The sequence below is a fragment of the Canis lupus genome, chromosome X (assembly GCF_003254725.2).
Source record: "Canis lupus dingo isolate Sandy chromosome X, ASM325472v2, whole genome shotgun sequence".
NCBI classification, from domain to species: domain Eukaryota; kingdom Metazoa; phylum Chordata; class Mammalia; order Carnivora; family Canidae; genus Canis; species Canis lupus.
In genome coordinates, this window is record NC_064281.1 from 75329449 (window position 1) to 75348235 (window position 18787).

At 43.0% G+C, this 18787-nt stretch overlaps 1 protein-coding gene across 6 annotated transcripts in view; it reads left to right on the top strand.

Moving 5' to 3' along the window:
* Positions 1-5780: 5780 nt before the first annotated feature.
* Positions 5781-18787, top strand: part of DRP2 (dystrophin related protein 2) — a 68472-nt gene continuing 55465 nt past the window's right edge. For 3 of the 6 annotated variants that reach the window (XM_025431710.3, XM_025431711.3, XM_025431712.3), the window contains exons 1-2: positions 5783-6246; positions 16971-17147. In XM_025431710.3, the coding sequence (XP_025287495.1) occupies positions 17031-17147 (117 nt within the window). In that variant the 5' untranslated portion in view covers positions 5783-6246; positions 16971-17030. Of the gene's footprint in view, positions 6247-16970; positions 17148-18787 lie in introns of those variants that run through there. The other 3 variants (XR_007409313.1, XM_049107284.1, XM_049107285.1) reach the window with 3 other exon arrangements.

Sequence of the window (18787 nt, forward strand, 5' to 3'; positions counted from 1 at the left end):
GGTTATGTGTGTGTGGTGGGTTGTGGCAGGGGGTAGGTGTGAAGGGGCCCTTCTCTAGGAGGGAAACATTTTTCCACTTCTCAGCTTGCAGAAGTCAACAAAATTCCTGGTCCTCACGTCTATGTAGATGGCAGGAAAAGTGTCAGAAGCAAGGAAAAGACTGAAGATGAAAGCATGAGGAAGAAAATGGATGGAAATAAATTCCAGAAGTGATAGAAAGAGAATGTTATGATATCATGAGCAGAGGTATTGGCCTGAAGAAGGGGGAAATGGGGGTTTGCTTTGTCTGGGGAAGATAAAAGGGGAAGAAAACTGGAAGAAATTCTGAGGTAGAAAAGCATTTTGCAGGGGTATCTCCCAACCTTCTCAGTAAAGCAAGAGTACTTTTTTGCTGAAGTAGATGGTGGAGCATTTGAGAAGAGTAGAAACAATTTGAAGTCGTTTTGGTAAACATGGCCAGGGAGCCAATGAATAAGGTTGTGGAACAGCAATGGGAATTACTAGACTACCTTTCCCCCCACCCCTCCAAAGCACAAAAATCTATTCACAGTTTATTTCTCCTTTAGCAACCTAGCAAGTAGTAAGGCTAGGAAGAAATGATTAAAAAAAAGATAATATGAGGAAGATACACTGGGAGAGAATATTGGTTTCTTTTTTTAAAAAGATTTTATTTATTTGAGAGAGAGGGAGAGAGAGAGAGAGACCACAAGCAGGCGGAGAGTCAGAGGGAGAATCAAACTCTTGCTGAGCAGGGAGCCTGACATGGGGCTCTATCCCAGGCCCCTGGGATCATGACCTGAACTGAAGGCAGATACCTAACTAACTGAGCCACCCAGGTGCCATGAGAGGGTAGTGTTTTACCCTCACTACCAAATCCTCTGCTTCAGGCCCCCAGCAGATGAGTACCTGCAACTGCCCCCTACCAGGCACTCAAGTGTCTGGCCTTTCTCACCTCAAATTCATCCTTCACTGCACTTATCATTCTATTGTATTCGTTTTTTTTTTATTCTATTGTATTCGTGTTTAATTGTCTCACCCATTAGGCTGTGAGCAACTCCAAGGCAGTTTCAGAGTCTCTGCATCTTTTCTGTGCCTCTGGCGTCCACTCAGACTTAGTGTGTAGTAGGAACTCAATAATTGTTCTTTACATGAAAGCCATTAGAATAATTTTTCTTTTTTTGTCTTGTTTTGTTTTTTTCTTTTTTTATTAAGATTTTAGTTATTTATTCATGGGAGACACACAGAGAGAGGCAGAGACAGAGGCAGAGGGAGAAGCAGACTCCCTGCAGGGAGCCCAATGTGGGACTCGATCCTGGGACCCCGAGATTACGACTTGAGTCAAAGGCAGACGCTCAACCACTAGCCACCCAGGTGCCCCTTGTTTTCGTTTTTTTAGAATAATATTTCTAAAACATAAATCTGATCATGCTGCTTGCCTTTGAAAATTATCTTAAATGATCCTTAGCATGGTATTCTAGCACCTCCATGTATGCTTCCATAGCTTCATCTCCTGCCACCTCCCATTTCTCACCCATATCCATAATTTAACTTAGCCATACTTAACTAGTACTTGCAGTCCCTTAGCAAGCTGAGTTTTCTGGGCTTTGTGCCTTGGCACATGTTTTCTCTCTACCTACCGAGAAATGTCCTACCTATCCTTATCCACCTCACAGAGTCCTGCTCAATGACACCATGGTGGGTGTTAAGCATTCTTCTACAGGTTATCAGGGGCGGGCCACAGTCAAAGCTTATGGCCCAAACCACTTTGATTTTTCTCTGCCCTCCTCAGAGAAATAGTTAAAGCTAGCTTATGTCCTTGCTCTGATTTGTCCAGATGTCCCCTGGGTGAGAGAGAGTCTCCTTGGGTTTTTTTTTTTCCCTTTGGGTTTAAATGTCAGGGTGAACTTATCTATTTAGCTGGTAAGGAAAGCTCTTCCCTCTCCTTTTATTTTTTAAAATATTTTATTTATTTATTCATGAGATACACAGAGATGGAGGCAGAGACATAAGCAGAGAGAGAAGTAGGCTCCTTGTGGGGAGCCTGATGCAGGACTCGATCCCAGGACCCTGGGATCATGACCTGAGCCAAAGGCAGATGCTCAACTCTTGAGCTACCCAGGCATCCCAAGCTCTTCCCTCTCCTGCAACACAACTAGAAACTCTGTCTATCCTAATACGCTCCAGGAGAAAAAACAAATAACTCTTCTCTGAATGCCTCAGAAGGCCAACAACGGTCAAGTATGTACCTCCAGTGGCCTGTGAGATGGAACATAGTGAAAAGCCCACAGGGGCTAAGCCAGTTGACCAAATACAGGAAAGGAGAGACGTATAGTAGGCTAGGTGGGAGCCATGGCAAACTGGAGGACTCTGCCTCATCTCAAGGTCATTTGTCTTTCCTTTTCATTTTTTTCTTTTTTTAAATTTATTTTTTATTGATGCTCAATTTGCCAACATATAGAATAACACCCAGTGCTCATCCCATCAAGTTCCCCCTTCAGTGCCCATCACCCAGTCACCTCCACCCCCCGCCCACCTCCCTCTCTACCTCCCCTTGTTAGATTCCCAGAGTTAGGAGTCCCTCATGTTCTGTCTCCCTTTCTGATATTTCCCACTCATTTTTTCTCCTTTCCCCTTTACTCCCTTTCACTATTTTTTATATTCCCCAAATGATATCTTTTCCTTTTCATACTCCATGCACGGCCTTAACCAATTTCCAATTTCTTTCTTTCTTTCTTTCTTCTTTCTTTCTTTCTTTCTTTCTTCTTTCTTTCTCTTTCTCTTTCTTTCTTTTCCTTCCTTCCTTCCTTCCTTCTTTTTATAAAAATTTATTTATTTATTTATTCATGACAGAGGGAGAGAGAGAGAGGGAGAGAGAGAGAGAGAGAGAGAGAAACAGGCTCCACGCAGGGAGCCCGACATGGGACTTGATCCCAGGTGTCCAGGTTCACACCCCAGGCTGAAGGTGGCGCTAAACCGCTGGGCCACCAGGACTGCTTCCTTCCTTCCTTCCTTCCTTCCTTCCTTCCTTCCTTCCTTCCTTCCTTCCTTTCTTTCTTTCTTTCTTTCTTTCTTTCTTTATTTCTTTCTTTTAAATTTTATTTATTTATGAGAGAGAGAGAGAGTAAAAAGAAAAGAGCAGAGAAAGAGAAGGACAAGCAGACTCCACGCTGAGCGTGAAGCCCAATGTGCGGCTCAATTCCAGGACTCTGAAGTCATGACCTGAGCCAAAAACTAAGAGTCAGATGCTCAACTGACTGAACCACTCAGATGCCCCTGAACCAACTTCTTTTTTGGGGTCTGCTCACTTGAGACACTTGAGAGAGAGAAGTCTGGCTTCTGAGGTCCCTGTGTCTCTAACCTTTAAAGGAAAGGAGGCAGTGTGCATAGAGGAAATAGCTTGAGAAAGGCAGAAAGGATGGAAAAACCATTGGGAATTCTTCTGCCCTACTCACATTTGTCTCAGTGACCTACCTAGGCCTGACATCGGTTCAGGCCACTACTAGATGAAGGAAAGCAATATAACAGTGTTTCATCATGTGGACTTTGCCCAGAGAGATCTAGGATAAGTCTTACTCCATAACACATTAGCCGTGTGACCTTGGACAAGTCATTTAACCTCACTATGTTACAGTGCTTTATCTGTAAAATGGAGGCAATAGGAGAAGCTATTTTAAGTGTGTTGTGAGGATAGCTTGTAGTATATGCTCAATAATGTTAGCCATTATTATCATTATTAGCATGATCTATAACTAGCTGATAACAGTCTAATGTTTTTTTGTCTCATAGGTAACATTCCCATTTTCACAGGAGCTGTTGGTGCCTTAAACAGAGAAATAAGGAGGGGAGGTCTTTTCCATCATGATGGGGTCTGTGGGAAAGAGATTTCGGGAAGTCTTTTCTTATACCCCTCAAAACAAACTCTGTGGGTTTATTTCCGTTGAGGCAAGTACTGTACTTTTGTATCTGCAGCCTAAATGCTTTCTCTTGAGGAAGAAAAAGAAAAGGATTATTCCAAGTGCTCCTTATGATCTGGATAAGCCCAAGTGCAGTCAATGTAAGAGCAAGTACACCCTTCAGTTCACCTTCCTCTTTCTAGACCTAGGCCCTGGTTCTGTTTGGCTTATTGGTGAGCTGGTGCTAGGGTGAGTAGTGAGTCAGGTTCCCATGTGTTTGGTGTATGTCTGTTGCAGTCATTCTGCATCTGTACTAGCCCAAATAATTTCTCAGAGTGTTCTCTCTGGTGTTTCTTCTAGCCAACCCTCCCTTCCAGGTCATTCCAAGTTAGCTCTAAAGGACTCCTGGGACCCTATGTTTGGATGGTGTTGAGAAACCCTGAAAGCTGCCAGGGCTAAGATTGGGGCTGGGGCTCATAGCCAGAACTAGGCTAGGGTGGGTAGCTAAGAAATGCTCTGCTGAGGGTGTGTAGTTTGAGAAGACGTATGTGCTTCCAAAAGGTCTTTTGGGAATCAAAGACCCTTTCTGCACCTGCATGGAGGCCTGGCTGCTGCTTTGGCCAAGCAGGAGGAGCCACTCATGCAACTCTTGAAAGCCTATCTGGAAAGGGGGGTAGTATTTTATTCCCATTCTGTTTGCTTTTTCTTTTTTTAAGATTTTATTTATTTATTTATTCATGAGAGACACAGAAAGAGAGGCAGAACATAGGCAGAGGGAGAAGCAGACTCCCTGTGGGGAGCCCAATGCGGGACTTGATCCCAGGACCCTGGGGGTAATGCCCTGAGCCAAAGGCAGACACTCAGCCACTGAACTACCGAGGCAACCCTGTTTGCTTGGTTCAAAGAGATTAGGCCTTATCGTTAAACTTTTACTGAAACCAGAAGCTTAAGTTTTTAAAAATTTTATCTCAAAAGAAAACACACACATACACTTACACACTAATTATTTCCTAACTGAGGATTTTCTATTATTATTATTATTATTATTATTATTATTATTATTATTATTCTGAGTCTCTGTAAACACTTTGTAAACACTAGACCCAGGTCCTTGGGGCCATGAAATATGTTCTGTTCTAAATTCCACTGCCATCAGAGCTTATAGAATTTGTAGATGCAAATTATTAAAGTTAAGTAACACCCCAAGCCCCCAAAATCAATCTGTTTCTCTCTGTCATGCATCATGTTCTCAGAAGTGGAAAGATGAAAGAATGTTTCTCTTTTCCTTTGCCCTGGTGTGCAGCTGCTAAACCTTTAGGTATGAGTATGTTTGTGTAGGAGGATGGTGATGGTGAGTTTCTGTTATTCCATCCATCTTTCTGTCCATCTATCTATCCATCCAATTCACTCATTTAACAAATATTAAATAACCAACTGTGTGCTGGGCACTCTGTAAAGGTCTATAATCCCCTCTGTCCCCTTAGTGGATTTTCCAAGGTCTCTCCAGGGTGTTTGGAGCTTTACCCTCTTCTCTTCAACAGGGGTGGTAAAGGAGTAAGCGGTAGGGACAGCAGGAGGGAGGGTTACTGGGGTAGTTGCTGAGGAGAGGCATGGAGGAGATCTATTTTCTCAAATCATTCAAGGTCCATTTTGTTTCCCTCATCGTGGAGGCTCTTTCGACATGTACAGCTAACAGAGGTGAGCAGAGAACTTTGGGGTAACAGGAAGTCAGCCCTGGCCCACGACTGCACCTTGGGTACCAATGACAGTTCTAGAGCAGAGTGTTTCAGTCTCCAGCACGGAAGCTGAATCCTGGACTGGCTGACCGAGGGACCCTGCCAGCTGCTGGCTCTGAAGTTGGCTTGGGCTCTGGGCAAGATCCGTAGAAGTTGGGGCCCAGGCTCCTCGCTCAGCAGCTCCCGTATTGATCCCCGGGCCTCTTTTGTCTCCTCCTCCCCAGTGGAAGCCTCTCCCCCTCTCCCCCTCTCCCCTTCTGCCTCTCAGCCTCTTCCGCTTTCCTCCTCTGCTCCTAATGAATTGAGATCTCCGAGAGACAGCCGCTAAGGCTCCGGTGGTTTTTACAAAAACTGTCCTTGCCCTTCCAGCATTTGCCCAGCCAAGGGTATCTTGGCCGCGCCGAAAGTCCCGATGCGATTGCATAGCAACACAGAGCGGCTCTGAGAGGGGAGGAGGAGGAGGAGAGAGAGAAGAGGGCAGGAAGGTGGGAGAGACAGAGGGAGAGTGTGCACACGGCAGCTGTCGGCAGCCCTGTCTCAGGGACTTCTTTGCTGATTCACAGAGGCAGCCGGCGCCCCATTGCAGCCTGCTCCTCAGACCTGACGGAAATCAGAAGGTAGGCCACAGAGAAAGGATCCCCCAGCCTCGCCCTTTCTCAGCCCTTTCTCAGCCGGCTGAGGGGAAAGGACTGAGGGAAGGGAAGCTCCAGAGGTACTGTGTGTGTGTGTGTGTGTGTGTGTGTGTGTGTGTGTCCCTGCCTGCTGCCTGCGTGTGCCTTTGGGGGAAAACTTGCATTAAAAAAATGCCCACGATGAAGTAGCTGCTGCTCGGACTCGGAGTGGGGAGAAGAACGGTGCCCTGAAATGCAAAGTCGAGCCAAATTTGAGCAACTAATGACTAAGAGGAAGGTCCACAGTTTGCTTCTCAGGGAGGAGAGGGGTATTATTTATTTATGTATTTGTTTGTGTATGTGTTTGTGTGTTCATTTGTGTTTGTTCTCAGTGACATACCTTTCTTGTCCAAGGGTGGATTTCCTGGCGGGAAGGAAAAGGGAGGGGTGTGGAAAGCATTGGCTGAAAAGGGAGGAGAGAGGAAACGTGGGACCTCAGAGCAGGTTTCCCCCTCAGAGCAAATGACTGTCTAGTCAGCAAACAGGACACAGGAGTGCTTCCTTGGAGTCCAGTGGGCTCTGCTTAGGAGCCTGGTGCTGGAGGCACATCCTTCTCTCCGCCCTCACTTCCTGGCTCCTTTTACCTTCCTTTTGGTTTCCTCTCAACCCCCTTGTCACCAGGAGATACTTCTTCACTACTCAAAAGCATTCGCTTGGGCGTGCTTTGCAATGGGGCTGACCTCTCCTGGAGTCAAACACCCTGTTCTTTCCAGTCTTCTTATCTTTCCTGGCTCCGGGCCCAGGTCCCCAAGCCTGGTAAGTGGGCTTGAGACTGCAAAGTGGTTAAGGTTTCTCCTGCCTTTGGCTGGCAGGCAGGCAGGCAGGGCTAGGCCTCGTGAGTGTGGGGTTCAAGCAGGTGGCTGGGCTGGGCTGGGGTGAAGTGGAATAGACAAGGAGGGACAACAGCAGTAGCAGCATGCTGAATGGAAGAGAGCATACTTTTCTCTCACCTTTTCTTTTTGATCATTCAAAAGAACGAAAGCCTTTAGAAAGCTCTGTGTCGGGTTCACCTCAGCTCCTGACTTTTCTAAAGAAATCCTTGTTTCCAGATTAAAGACCCTCAGGTAAATCACCTTTTAAAAGGCCCTGTGGGGATCCCTGGGTGGCGCAGCGGTTTGGCGCCTGCCTTTGGCCCAGGGCGCGATCCTGGAGACCTGGGATCGAATCCCACATCGGGCTCCCGGTGCATGGAGCCTGCTTCTCCCTCTGCCTGTCTCTCTTTCTCTCCCTCTCTCTGTGACTATCATAAATAAATAAAAAAAATAAAAATAAAAAAAAATAAAAGGCCCTGTGGGAACCACTAAATCTCGGGAGGTTTTCCTCTCTGGGATTTGGGCGGGGAGAGGGTCACAGAATTTTGTGGACTCGGCTTAGGGAAACCCTCCCTGAAAAGGCAGTGCTGCCAGTGGAAGTGGTAAGTGTCCTGTCCCTGAAAAAAGACTGAGCCCCTCTTTTCTTGGGCAAGTCGGCCTCTTCCCTGCAGTCCTACTTCCTGCAAACTATTGGGGGAAGAAGACACATGGAGAGGGTTCTTCTTCCTATGAGATTTGAGCCCCCCCACCCCCACCCCGCCCCCGGCCCCAGGCATTCTGCTCTTGCCAAGTATCTCTGAGCTCTGGGACAGGGCACCCACCCTTCAGTTCCAAAATCACCCAAAGGAGGAAATATGGCTCGAAGCAGTAAACTTATCAAAGGCCCAAGAGCCAGAATTAGAGAGTGTATCTGGGATGTAGCACTTCTAAGTATAGACACCCAGAAGTTTCTGATGTTAAATCTGCCACAGTGCCAGATAGGATGGGCTCTCACCAAGGAAGCCCAAGAAGATATCCTTCTAAACTTGCCAGCAACACTCACTCAAAGGAAACCCACTCTATGGAAGCTATACCATGAAACTACATTCCTCCCTTATAAGGGATTCTAATCACACATCTGAAACTGAAATAGCAAGTGAGACAAATCCTTCCAGGACGGCATTTACCAAACTGATGTCTCACAGAACACTGATCTGAGAGAATGTTAATAGATTCTGTTTTAAAATAAGGAGTGATGGTGGTGGCAGTGTGGGGGTGCATTCTGTGGGCCAATAACTTTGAAAATGCTTCAAAACTGAATTCTCCTCTTAGAGAGTCACAATGTATTTAAGCATCTTAAAGGCTCCAAGACATACTGCCATAAATAAATCTGTTTAGTTTCGTTTAACCCAGTATTTCCCAAACTGATTTGACCAGGGAACACTTTCCTACATGGAAACACTTTATTTAAAAAAAAGATTTACTTATGTATTTATTTGAGAGAGAGAGAGAACAGTGAGCACACAGAGGCAAAGGGAGAGAGAGAAGCAGACTCCCTGATGAGCAGGGAGCCCAGATGCAGGGCTCAATCCCAGGACCCTGGGATCACGACCTGAGCCGAAGGCAGACACTTAAATGACTGAGCCACCCAGGTGCCCCTACATGAAAAACACTTTAGTATCTTGCAAACACGGTTTTGAGAATTGCTCTAAAAAAAAAGCTGGAAGAAATTATCATATAGAAAAGTTTGTAAGATAATCTAGTCCAACATTACATTTTTAAATGTGAAAAGAGATTAGTCAAATTGTTCTCCTCTCCGAAGCTGATGAATATCTGAGAGAGTGGAACCCTCATCTCCTGATTATCAGTCCACTGCTGCTTCTCTAGCAGGTTTTCTTCTGTGAAACTAGTCCTAGGAAAATGAAACAGGTTTAAGGAATAATCCTGTCATTTGGAGTGCAGTATTTGCATCTCATACATTTCTTTTAGTATTTTGTTACATCTGGAAAAGTGTGGATTCTTTTCAGCCTGAGATTTGTTGCATTCTTTCAACTGATGCTCTGTGAAAAATTTTATATGTTCAAAAAGATAATAAGGAATAATATAATAAGAATCAGAATACCTACCACTCAGCTTAAGAAAAAAAATCACCGATAGAATTGAAACCCTCTGTCTATCCTTCTATGATTAAAGCTTTCTCCTCACCTCACCATCTCCCTCCGAAGTAACCACTCTCCTGGATTTGGTGTTTATGATTCTCATGCGTTTATTTATACTTTCACTGCATATGTATGTGTCTTTATTTTTTTTACGTATATGTCTTTAAACAGCATATACCACTTTGCATGTTTTAAAAATGTATATCAATGGGATGTATTTTTGTCCAATTTTTTATTTCATTTTTTTAAGACTTTTTAAAATTTTATTTTATTTACTCATGAAAGACACAGAAAGAGAGAGAGAGGCAGAGACACAGGCAGAGAGAGAAGCAGGCTCCATGCAAGGAGCCCGATGTGGGACTCCATCCCAGGACTCCAGGATCATGCCCTGAGCCGAAGGCAGACGCTTAACTGCTGAGCCACCCAGGCGTCCTTTCTTGTCCAATTTTTAAAAATTTAGTGTTATATTTGTGAATCATCCATATTGTGACATGTGCCTCTAGGTCACTTATTTTTTCACTATTGTATAGCTTTCCATTTAATGAATATGCCATGAATTATTTATTCATTCTACTATTTATGGACATTTGGGTGTTTCCGGTTTTTGGCTCACAGGGCTATTAGGATCATTCTTTTGTAGATATTCTTATGTGACTGTTGCTATTGGGTATATATCTAGAAAGGAGTCAATCATATCCCAGGGTAGGAAAATCTTCACTTTTGGGAGATATTGTCAAATTGCTCTCCACAATGGTTTACTAACTTATACGCCCACCAGTGATGTATAATCATTTCAGATATATTGTATTCATTGGCCTTAGAACAAAATGCTTCCCATGGGGATGCATCTCTGATTCTTTTCACTGGAAAATAAACTTCCTTTCTCAAAATTGCTTGATAACAGCTAACTTCTCAGGAACATATTTCATTGTTTCTGTTTGTAAATGAGGGATTGGTCTAGATAATCTCTAAGGTCCCTCCCAGTTTGACAACCCGAGTCTCCATGATTTATTCATTAAGTAAGAGCATCTGAAGCAGAACCTCAGTTTTTGGCTACATTGCAAGAATTATTTTAGGACCACACAACAAGGTTAGGTACCAATGAAATGTGTGTCTTGTCTCTTTGTGCCATGCTGTCAGGTAGAAAGGCAGCGCTGTGAGAGAGGGGGCCATCATTCAGTGTTACGTTTGATTGGAGGGAGGAATCTATAGCCCATGAGAGGAGGGATCTTCTTCCCACTGCCTTGTTCTTTTCTTTTTTTTTTTTAATTTATTTTTTATTGGTGTTCAATTTACTAACATGCCTTGTTCTTTTCTAAGCCTCTCATGATTTAAAAGTCTTTCCTATTTATCTATTTTTCCCCAAGAATAGTAAATGCTTGTTATAAGATACCTACATACAAACATGTGTGTGTATATGTGTATATGTATGTGTACATATATACACACACCAAGTGTATAAATCAAAGGGAGAATCCCCCTCAATGCAACCCTCTAGAAATAATATTGCTGAACGGTTTTGTGTATCCTTGCAGGCTTTCTTTCTATGCATATACACATGTAGATTTTTTTTCAAAAGCTTTTTACATAATTGATGTTCTATCAGACATATTATTTTGAATATGTTTTCTTTTATCTAAAATATATACCTTCAATATCTGTTCAAATCAGTGGGCATAGATCTACCTCTTCCTTTTTAACAGCTACAGGATATTTCATTTCATGTGTGGCTATAATAGTAGGCAAGGTTTGAGTACTTCCTAGATGTCAGAAACTATGAATGAATTCCTTGCAATAAGGCTAAGAGGTAGGTCTTTTCATTATTCCTGTTTTACAGAGGCAGGGATGGAAGCACAGTAAGAATAGGGGGCCTGTCCAAACCTGTGCTGATAAGTAGGAGAGCCGGGATGCAAACTTGGGTGCCCTGGCTCAGAGTGCACACATTTAACCGTCATGCTGTGCCACTTCTTTGACATATGGTCCACTTAGCTGGTCCCCAATTAATGACCACTTGAGTCAATTGCAGAGTTTTGCTATTAGAAACATACTACAGCAGATATCCTCATCCATTTCTGCAAGTATTTTTTTTAAAGATTTTATTTATTTATTTGACAGAGAGAACACTAGCAGGGGGAGTGGCAGGCAGGCAGAGGGAGAGGGAGAAGCAGGCTTCCTGCTGAGCAGGGAGCCCAACTCGGGGCTGGATCCCAGGACCCCTGGGATCATGACCTGAGCCGAAGGCCGATGCTTAACTGACTGGGCCACCCAGGTGCCCCTCTGCAAGTATTTCTATAGGATAGGTTCCTAGACTTCTCTATAGATAGAAAGACTACTCATTCATTTAAAAGAATATATATTTACTGAGTTCTAAGGCACAGGAGAAGCTCAGAGGTCAGACTAGGAGAGTTCACCAGAATTTTACTTTTCAGATGTCCTAGAAAGGTAGGTCATCTACCTGTTCTGTAGGGTTTGCCAGCTGGGTGATACCCCAGACCCCAGACTTACTGCATCCTCTTAATTGCTTGTGTCTGCCTGGGGATGACAGAACTGAGTCAGTGCTTGGGCTCCCACCTGGTGGCCCATAGCCAAAAAAAAAAAAAAAAAAAAAATCTCTGCTTGCTAGGAGCCAGTGAATACAATGCCTCAGGGCCTGGGTTCTAGAATTTACAGAGGCCGAATAGTGTAACAGTGAAGAATTTGTATTCTGTGACACATCTGTCTGGATACAAATCCCAGCTTCTCACTCCATATTCACAATATCACTTTGAACAAATTACTTACTGCTTCCTTTCTTCGGTGTCCTTTTTTTTTTTTTAAGATTTTATGTATTTATTTGAGAGAGGGAGTGAGAACAAGATAGGGAGCAGAGAAAGGGTTGGGTAGGAGGAGAGGGGTAGAGGGAGGGGAAGAAGTAGGCTCCCTGCTCAGCGGACTTAGCAGGACTTGATCCCAGAACCCCGGGATCATGCATGACCTGAGCTGAAGGTAGACACTCAACCAACTGAGCCACCCCGGCACTCCGAAACCACATCTCTTGTTAGTGGCACAGGACTTTTGTGAATGTGGGTAATTATTCTGTTTTTCAACTCAAGTAGTGACTATGTGGGAATTTGCTTTATAATAATTCAGCATATTTTACACATATGCTTTATACACTTTGTGTAAATGTAGTGTATTTCTCAGTTTGAAAAAGAGAGAAAATCCCAAAGGAATGGAAAGCATTCTCCCACCTCTGTCTGGTAGCCACTTGGTTCCCTTCTCCAAGGGCAGTCAATATGAACTGATTCTTTTGTATATTTTTATTTTATTGCATGTGATTTTTTTGCATAGACATATGTTTTCCTTTTGGTTTTACACAAATGTAAACTAACTACCTTACGTTTTCTTCTTTTCTTTTTACTTAAAATTATGTCCTAAGAGATTATTCCATAGAGGCACATAAAGTGTTCTTAATTATGTTTTTAACAGGTATATAGAATTCCATTGTATGGATATACCATTATTTATTTAACTAGTCCCCTAGTAATAGAAATTTGGGTTGTTTGTAATTTTTGTTTTGCCATTTCAAGGCTTGCTTCAAATGCTAATATTCTGTATACATCACTGTATCCAAATGCAAATAAATATGTGTTTATTTGCAGTGTTTTTCTTCATGCCTTCTGGTATTTGTACTGACAAATTTGAGGACTTATACATTTACCTAATTGGAGTTCAATTCCATAAATCAAGTCAGGATATATTCACTAGTGCCTACTGTGTACCTGGCACTGTCTTAAAAAAATATGTAGGATAGAAATAAATATCAGACATGGATCTTGTCTTCCATTAGCCAATAATTTTGCTTTCATGTTGGAATCCTGGTATTTCTGACATGGTTTTAAGGCTTTTATCTCTGCCAAAGAGAAACAATGTCTCCCAACTGAATCTCCCTGGGAGGGCCTCTATGTGCTTTGGAAACCAGAAAGAGTATTCCTAGTAGCAGACAGCCACAGCTTGGTATCTAGCAGGAGCCCTAGGGAAAAGCACAGAAGAGTTAGCTCCACCACCAAAGCATTTTTCACACTACTCCATGTGTACAAATCTTCTCACCTTAGCTCATAAGCATCTCTTCCATAAATATGTCCTAAATCCCTCCAATTTAAGGCTAACACTTCTTCCTCTGTGACCTCTCATAGCATGGTTTCTGTGTACCACATAAGGTATGAATCATTTTTTCCCTTAACTTATACTTTTTAAAAATATATCTTATTTCCTACACTTGGCCATCTGGGGACTAAGATTCATCTCCAATTCCTTACAGCCTCTGCAAACTAAAAGGAATAGGAAGAGAATCAGTATGTATAGGTAGTAATGTGGGACATCATGGAGATAGAGAGGTCCAGGCTCACTCATGTCTCAGCATCTTAATCTCTTTTTTTTAAAGATTTTATTTATTTATTTATTTATTTATTTATTTATTTATTTATTTATTCATGAGAGACACAGAGGGAGATTGAGAGGCACAGACACAGGCAGAGGGAGAAGCCGGCTCCATGCAGGGAGCCCGACGTGGGACTCGATCCCAGGTCTCCAAGATCACACCCTGGGCTGAAGGCGGTGTTGTTTTGTAATAACCTGACATCAGGGCAGTAGAGAAATAAGAAGCAAGGAAGTTAACCTGTAGAGGTTGACCTCAAAAGAGACAAAGATGTAGCTCACAAAAGAAGAAATACAACTGGTCACTAACAATGTAGGGAAAAGATTAAGCATCTTTAGTAATTAAGGAAGTACAGAGTACTCCTCAAGATGCCATCTTCTCTTATAAAATTGGCAAAGATACTTTAGAAATAAGAATACTCACTGTTGGCAAGTGTGCCAGGAAACTGGCACTCTCATACATTGCTGGTGTTAGTATAAAGTGATCTAACTATTTTTTCTATGGCGATTTAGAAATGTGCATCACAAGCCTGAAACTTTGGTCCAGGAATTCTCCCTTCTAGGAAATTATCAAAAGAATCACAAATATGCACAGGGCTGTTCATTGCAGTGTGACTTATGTCTGCTTGTTAAAATTATGGTATATCCATTCAATTGAATAGTATACAACAATGATTACAGCTAGCATTTATTGAGCAGTATACTATTGCCAGACACTGCGCTAAGTTATTTAAATACATTATTAATTTTAGTAGTTAGAATAATTCTCGAAGGCAGTATCATTGTCATTTCCATTTTGCAGATGAGAATACTGAAGCTCAGAGAGGTTAACTCATCCCAGGCTGCACTGCTATTAAGATGAATAATGTGGATCTGACTCTAGATCTATATGATACCAAAGCCTGTGCCTCACCCATAGTGCTCTATCACCTTTGCAGCCATTAGAAATCATGTTTTAGAGGAATAGTTAGTGACATTCTAAAATGATCATGATATAAATGGCAAATGAAAAAAGCATAATATAAAATGATATATATCATATGATGACAAGTAGATATGTATGGATTTTTTTTTCATAGAAAACTACTGTAAGGCTTCTCACCTATTAGTAATATTCTGGGTGGTAGTATTATAGGTTATTTTAATTTTCATCCTTGTGATTTTTTGTGTTTGCCAGTTTTTCTTTAAAGAACATACAATACTTGTGTAATCTTCAAAAATAATAATGTTAATATAAAAAGTTCTGACGGCAAGTCTTTTGTAGCCTTCATGCTTATAACACATCTATAGTAATACTTTTTAAATCTGAGTTACTAATTATTTTATGTTGGTGTCAGATAAGAGAGCCATCTTTTCAACCATTCTTTGGAGAATCTCTTCAAGCATGAGGAGCTATGTAGCTGTGTAATCTTTAGAGACTTTGAGTACAATAAAGTGTTCTTCAGACCATAAACTCTTGCATCTCTATGATCTGTAATAGTCCCCAATTTTGGACCAGGGACCCCTGAGGAGGAAGGAAGAATACTCGATGCAAGAACTCCACAGATCTTTAAATGTATGAGTGTTTTTTTTTCTCACTTTGTAAGTACTAAAAGTACAGCTACTATTGTAGGTATGAGTGGGTGAAGTGAGATTCTTTTTTTTAATCTTAAGAAGGGGCCCTTATACCTAAAATGTTAGGAACCACTGAAATAGAGAATAAAAATGATGGCTCTTTAATCATCAACATAAGGAGTTACAGGTACTCACTCCCTGCCCTTTGGATCAGGGTTTGCATGTCTTTGCCCAACACTGAAAGATAGCACTTTTAGCATTTACAAGCATTGTCTTTGTTACCCATTCTCATTACACTTGTGTACATTCACTAAACTGTCCACTGATTTGTGCACCCAACTTTTTCATTCATATCTTCCTTTTTGCAGCTCTTCTAAAGCTGAATATGTCTCAAGCATAGGTTATTATGGAACACTGCCCTCACTCCCTACCACACCAAATTTGCTCCTTCTGTCTTCCGTCTTTTGCTGTTGGCAACATATTCCACCCAGCTCCCAACTTAGAAACTTTTCACTCCTTCACCTCCTTCACCCTTCACATCCAATTGATCACTGAGCTCAATGTATTTTACCTCTTCAGTAAGTATCTCATTCTGTGCACTCTACTCCTTCCTCACTGCAACTGCTTGCCAATTATAACAGCTTCTCAATAGGTTCTTCCCCAGGGAGAATCACTCCACAAAAGCAGCCAGAGGGCTCTTTCTAAAATGCAATTCTGGTCGAGTCACTCCCCTGCTTAAAATCCTCAGTGCCTCCCAATTGTCTACAAGATAAAGCTCAGAATTCTCTGCTTGTCATTCAAGGCATGACCCAATCTGGCCACAGCCTCATTTTTCAGCCTAGTCTACTGCTTCCTACAGGACACCTGCCTTGTACTCTGGTCACACCATACATTTCATTTTGTGCTGTTTGAAATTATTATTTGGTTTTATCTCCCACACCTAATGACAATCTTGATTTCTCTTTCATGGCTCAACTCAAGTGTATTTCCTCTAGGGAGGCTTTTCCTGACATGACCAGGTAGAACTCAACTCATCTATCCCTTCACTCCATCCCATAAATACTTCTATTATTAATACAAATAGCACGTTGTGGCTTGATTTTTCCCATGCCTGTTCTTTCTATATGGGAACTCCTCGGGGGCAGGCACCATGTCTTTTTCATCTCTGTGCCTCCTAAATTCTAGCTGAATGGAGCTTACTGTGCTCTGAACATGCTATGCCTTTTTTGGTGGCATCCACTTTTGCATAGGTGGGTTCCTCTGCTGGGAACACCCTTCTCTGCTAGGCAAACATCTACTTGTCCCTTGAGATCCATCTCAAATGCAGTCTCTCTGAAATCTTTGCACATTCTCGACTTAGTTGTTGCCCAGTCTGTGCTCCCGTAGCCTTCTGGTCAAATCTCAATTATAGTGCTTGCCACATAAGCATTTTACTATAGTTATGAGCTTATATGACTGCCTCCCCCCACCCTGATCTCCCCCACCCTCTTGTCTAGGTTGTGAGATCTTAGACAGCAAATCATCTTTGTGTCTGTAGCACAAAGCACAATAGATAAACAATAAATACTATTTTGGTCTATGATTTAATAAAGTCTCTTATGGTAGATGGCAGCCTGGGAAAAACTACTGGGTAGACCAGTAAGCATTGACTACTTATTTACATAATTGGCGAAGGCACCTTTGAGTAAGTGTTGGGTTCATAGGCCTTTTCTAGGTCTTGACTCTTAACCTCTCCTTGTTACTTTTCCAGGTGCTTATGGTCAACAGTCGGTGCATTGCCCATTCTCACCCTCCATGAGCCTTGGTTCTGATGCAACCTATGGTCATGCAGGGATGCCCTTACACCCTCCCACGATGTCATGAATGGCGGGCAGCTGACAAGTTCCATCACAGCAGCAGCCTCCGAAGCACTTGCCCCCAGCCTCAGGTAAGAGGCTGATAGCAAGACAACGTCCTGTGGAAAAAGTGTGGACACAGGATCTGTGTGTGTTCTTGTGGGTGTCCATGCTTCCTAAAATTCTGGGGGACTCTATATATACGAAACCCTTTGGAGGCCACGGAACCTCCTTCTGGCTCATCCCTTGTCACTCATGAAGCCTTTTATAGGGGGCATGGGGCAAGGAAATGTGTTGGCCTGGGTAGGGCCCATGTGGCTGAGGGGGACAAGTTCCATGTTAACTTCTTAAGAGAGATCCCAGAAGAGTGACCTTTTGGAGTATGACCTAGGACAAGGTGGGTCCTTCCTTTGCCTTAGCTTCTTTATGGCATACTTTATAGTCTGAACCTGTGGAATATTTGTTCTCCTTCCATTGGCTCTTCCTCTCAGGTCTTTAGTCTTATAGCTCCTGGCTCAGCCCCACTAAGAATCCCTCCAGCTTCACACCTGTCTCTCCTTTCCTCTCTCCTCCCTAAGAATAGAATGGTGGTGTTGTCTGTCCCTGCTTATGTATGTTGGTAGGTGGGCAGACTATGTACAAGAGACAGTAATCCCGAGAAAGTAGTCCCCTTTACTGACAATGAGGGAGGTCCATGAGAAGGTTAACTGGACAAGGGGGACTTAACATAAATATATTTTGGCTTGTCCTACAATGCTTTGAGGTCCCGGGGCCATGAGGATGTGAAAAAGTACTGTGTCTCTTAGTATCTCACAGATGGGCTGTGGTGCTGAGTCACTGCTGAGGGTACAGACAGCAGCAGAATATACAGGGAACAGGAAGGGAGGGAGAGCAGCAGCAGGGATTAAGAATGTGGATGCTGGGGAGTCCATTTTGCAGAGAATAATGAGGGAAAAGTCTGGAGAGGCATAACATCCAGCTCTTCCTGAGCGGTCTTCCCACATCTAACCAGAGAGAAATTGCAGCCTCTAACATATTCTCAAGCCAGGTCAGCTTAGTGTACCTACCCCTTCCCCAGATTGGGACTTACATAGGGTCAAGGGATTGAGAAGCTTGGGCCCTTCCAAAACGCTTGCCCTGTACACTGTTCACCCCCTCCAAGCTTCACCACCTAGGCAGAGAGACCTGAGGGCTTCATTTGGTGATTGAGAATGGGAAGACTAACCCCTTTCCTCTACCACTGTCCAGTTTCTTCTCTTTCTTCCCTATGGCACTTTGTCTTAAAGTTTCAAGAGATAAGGAGAGAGCCCCCTGGGGATTGTGGTGAGAAGCAAACATCTTGGCCACAAAAGCCAGAAGTAGAAGGCCATTGGTAGGGAACAAAAAATGTTATTCATCATCTGCCTAGTGTGTACCTGGCTCTGCTAGGGGCACTTGTAAATATAAGGGGGAACCAAGAGGGGAGTCCGAGTGATGGTGTATAATAAGGGAACCAAGTGGGGATTCGGGAAACTAAGAAGTCTGAAGGGAATGAAAGCCTTATATGGGTGGAGCTCAGTTCTTCGTAAACACTTCTCTCAGAACCAGGACCACTTGGTTGTAGCTGGGTCACAAGGAGCCATTTCTAATTCTGGGGCATTCCCAGTCTGGGGGACTCTGGGAGACTTGCTTGAGCCCAGTCATCCCACCATAAGCAAAGCTTTGACCCAGAGCTAGAACCATTCCCTCCTCT